This window comes from Mus pahari, unplaced genomic scaffold (genome assembly GCF_900095145.1).
Source record: "Mus pahari unplaced genomic scaffold, PAHARI_EIJ_v1.1 scaffold_8340_1, whole genome shotgun sequence".
NCBI lineage: Eukaryota > Metazoa > Chordata > Mammalia > Rodentia > Muridae > Mus > Mus pahari.
The window spans coordinates 54,672-58,584 of NW_018393978.1; the positions used below are offsets into that span (position 1 = coordinate 54,672).

Sequence of the window (3,913 nt, forward strand, 5' to 3'; positions counted from 1 at the left end):
AGGAGAGCAGAAAGATAGAACAAGCAATGCTTTGGGAGACAACAAAATGAACACATTAATGAGATATTTGAAGGTCTGATGCCTGTCATAAAGTAATGGAATGGAGTTAATTAGTTTACAGTGGAGTAAACAATCTATGTTACAGAGTCATTCCAGTTCATGTTTAAAAGTGTATTTTTCTTGAAATCTATATAAAATTAAGATAAGGTTTATACAAATTCTTCAATAATATCAATATACAAAATAACAGAGGAAATTGCAAATGAATAGGCAACAGTCAACTAGGATGAGCCAGTAACAGGAGAGAGAAGCATTAATTCATTTTGTATTTCAGTAGAAACAGCAAAGAAGCGTTTATAAAAAAAGAGGAGATTGAAACCTATCAAAGAGACGTTAAAAAAGAACATTAATGATTGTAATGATTACAGACATTTGGAGTTTTGAGGTTATAACTACTATGATGACTATAAGATCTGTTTTCTTACAATTTATTTCCTGAGTGTGTGTGTGTGTGTGTGTATTCATTTTTATTTTGGATTTTCAGTAACCCTAATTATTTTTCATTAGAATACTGGAGAATAAGAAAATGAACAACCAGACTATCATCTCTCAGTTTCTCCTTCTGGGCCTGCCCATTCCCCTGGAGCATAAGCACCTGTTCTTTGCCCTGTTCCTGGCCATGTACCTCAACATCATCCTGGGCAACCTCCTCATCATCATCCTCATTCTACTGGACTCCCATCTCCACACACCCATGTACTTTTTTCTCAGCAACTTGTCCTTCTCTGACTTCTGCTTTTCCTCTGTTACAATTCCCAAATTGCTGCAGAACATGCAGAGCCAGGACACATCCATCTCCTATGCTGGCTGTCTGACACAGATGTACTTTTTCATGGTTTTTGCAAACCTGGAGAACTTTCTTCTTATGATCATGGCCTATGACCGCTATGTGGCCATCTGTTTCCCTCTTCATTACACCAGCATCATGAACCCCAAGCTCTGTGTGTCTCTGGTGGTGCTCTCCTGGGTATTTACTATTCTCTATTCCATGCTACACACCCTACTCTTGGCAAGATTGTCGTTCTGTGAGGACATTGTGATCCCCCACTTTTTCTGTGACATATCTGCCCTGCTCAAGTTGGCCTGCTCTGACATTTATATTAATGAACTAATGATATTTATCGTGGGAGGGCTTGATACTGTGATCCCATTCTTACTCATTGTTGTTTCCTATGTACAAATTGTATGCTCCATTCTAAAATTTTCATCTACACGGGGCATACACAAGGTCTTTTCCACCTGTGGTTCCCACCTGTCTGTGGTCTCACTGTTCTATGGGACAATTATTGGTGTCTACATATGCCCATCAGCTAATAACTCTACTGTGAAGGAGATTGTCATGGCCCTGATGTACACAGTGGTGACTCCTATGCTGAATCCCTTCATCTACAGCCTGAGAAACAGAGATATGAAAAAGGCCCTCATCAGAGTCCTTTGCAAGAAGCAAATCTCATTATAATAACTATACTGGAGTTTTAAAACTCAAATTTATCTAGTAATTACATTGATATTAATAGCAAAAAAGTATCAGTACAATAAGGCACACAGCATAATATTCTCATTTATAATAGGCAATTTTACAAAGTAGTTTAGTAAGGGAAAGGGACCTGTGTGACTTAGTGATGCTACCCCTTGCCTTTTCAGAGGTGATTCTAAAAAGTATTAGGAAACAAGCACTTTTATTTTCAGATCTCCATCCCTTGAATTTTCTTTATTAATTTTAAAAGGATTCTTTTCACGTAAAATACCACCAAGCCATATAATACAACACATCATCCACTCTTCCTAGGTCCCCCTTCTCAAATATACTCCCCCTTCATTTCTTTCTCTTTCTTTTTTCTTTTATTTTAAATATATATATATATATATATATATTACATTTCAAATGTTATCCTCTCTCCTGGTTTCCCCTCTGAAAAATCCCTAACCCATCCCCTCTCCTGTGGCTCACCAACCCACCCACTTGCACATCCTGGTCCTTGCATTGTCCTCCACTGGGCATTGAGCCTTCACAAGACCAAGGGCCTCTTCTCTCATTGATGACCAACAAGGCCATCCTTTGCTACATATGCAGCTGGATCCATGGGTCTCTCCATCTGTATTCTTTGGTTGGTGGTTTATTCCGTGGGAGCTCTTGTGGTACTGGTTGGTTCATAATGTTGTTCCTCCTATGGGTCTGCAAACTCCTTTAGATCCTTGGGTCCTTTCTCTAGCTCCTTGATTGAGCACCCTGTGTTCAGTCCAATGGTTGGCTGAGAGCATCCCCCTCTGTATTTATCAGGAACTGGCAGAACATCTCAGGAGACAGCTATATCAGGCTCCTGTCAGCGAGCACTAGTTGGCATCCATAATAGTGTCTGTGTTTGGTGACTCTGTATATGATGGATTCCAAGGTGGGACAGTCTCTGGAAGGACTTTCCTTCGGTCTCTGCTCCACACTTGTCTCTGTATGTCCTCCCATGGGTATTTTGTTCCCCCTTTAGCAAGGACAGAAGTATCCACACTTTGGTCTTCCTTCTTCTTGAGCTTCATGTCGTGAATTGTATCTTGGGTATTCCAAGCTTCTGGGCTAATTTCCACTTATCAGTGAGTGCATACCACGTGTGTTCTTTTGTGATTGGGTTACCTCACTCAAGATAATATTTTCTAGTTCTATCCATTTGACCAAGTACTTCATGAATTCATGGTTTTTAATAGCTGAGTAGTACTCCATTGTGTAAATGTATTTTTTATTCCATTATTTCTACTTCATCTTATGGATATTTAATACTGACTACTATTAGTTTTGGGTCAGACCTTCATTAATTAGTCCATCACTTAAATTTTTATACGTATTGAGTATTGACTTATTTAAAGCTAACATGTTATGTAACTGTATCTTGTTTTTACATTTAACTTAATGATCATTCAATCTTACGTGCTTTTTGTACAGGCTATCTATAGCATTTATATGCGAATCGACTTTGATTTCCACAGTTGTCTTTTTCCTAATGTGGTAATTTAAAACAGAAATTCATAATTTTGAAAAGAATTGAGTTAGGGAGAGTCTAAAACATTTTGGAAAGACGAGACTATAAGAAAGTCATTCATGCGTATTTTGTTCTTCTCCATGTTACATACATGGCACATCCTGTGTGAATACCCAGCTATGTTCAATGGTTTGTCTGTTTGAATATACAGGTGTTGCTGTTTCAAAACCAGAGGTAATCATCTGTCTTGAACAAAACAGAGAAGCATGGATTGTTGATGGAGAGGAGACAGAAGTAAGAGAGCCAGGTATTCTGAACTGAAATAACATGTGATGTGATGATTCAAAGCCAAGGAGCAAACTATTTTTTTTAGACTTCACTAACTTTGTTTTGAATGACAGAAATTTCTATTTAAGTCTATTGAAATGTAGATCCTGCAGGTTCTATGTGTGAGTATGATTGTGGAAGAAGAACCCATCAACTATCTTTATCAACTTTTTTCCCATTTATTTATTTATTTATTTATTTATTTATTTATTTATTTATTTATATTATTTTCTTTATTTACATTTCAAATGCTATCCCAAAAGTTCCCTACACCCATCCCACCCCTGCTCCCCTACCCACCCACTCCCACTTCTTGGCCCTGGCCTTCCCCTGTGCTGGGTCATATAAAGTTTGCAAGGGGCCTCTCTTCACAATGATGGCCGAATAGGCCATCTTCTGCTACATATACAGCTAGAGACATGTGCTCAGGGGTTACTGGTTAGTTCATATTGTTGTTCCACCTACAGGGTGGCATCCCCCTTCAGCTCCTTGAGTACTTTCGCTAACTCCTCCATTGGGGGCCCTGTGTTCCATCCAATAGACGGCTGTGTTTGCCA

General features: G+C 38.7%; 1 protein-coding gene across 1 annotated transcript; it reads left to right on the forward strand.

The window, feature by feature from the left end:
• Nucleotides 1–586: 586 nt before the first annotated feature.
• LOC110315826 (olfactory receptor 1468-like) lies at nt 587–1,519 on the forward strand. The gene has a single exon (XM_021189785.1). The coding sequence runs from the start codon at nt 587–589 to the stop codon at nt 1,517–1,519; it is 933 nt and encodes a 310-aa protein (XP_021045444.1).
• Nucleotides 1,520–3,913: the final 2,394 nt, after the last annotated feature.

What these genes read in the sequence shown, in the direction of transcription:
- LOC110315826 (XM_021189785.1), top strand. Translation starts at nt 587, where the DNA reads ATGAACAACCAGACTATCATCTCTCAGTTTCTCCTTCTGGGCCTGCCC.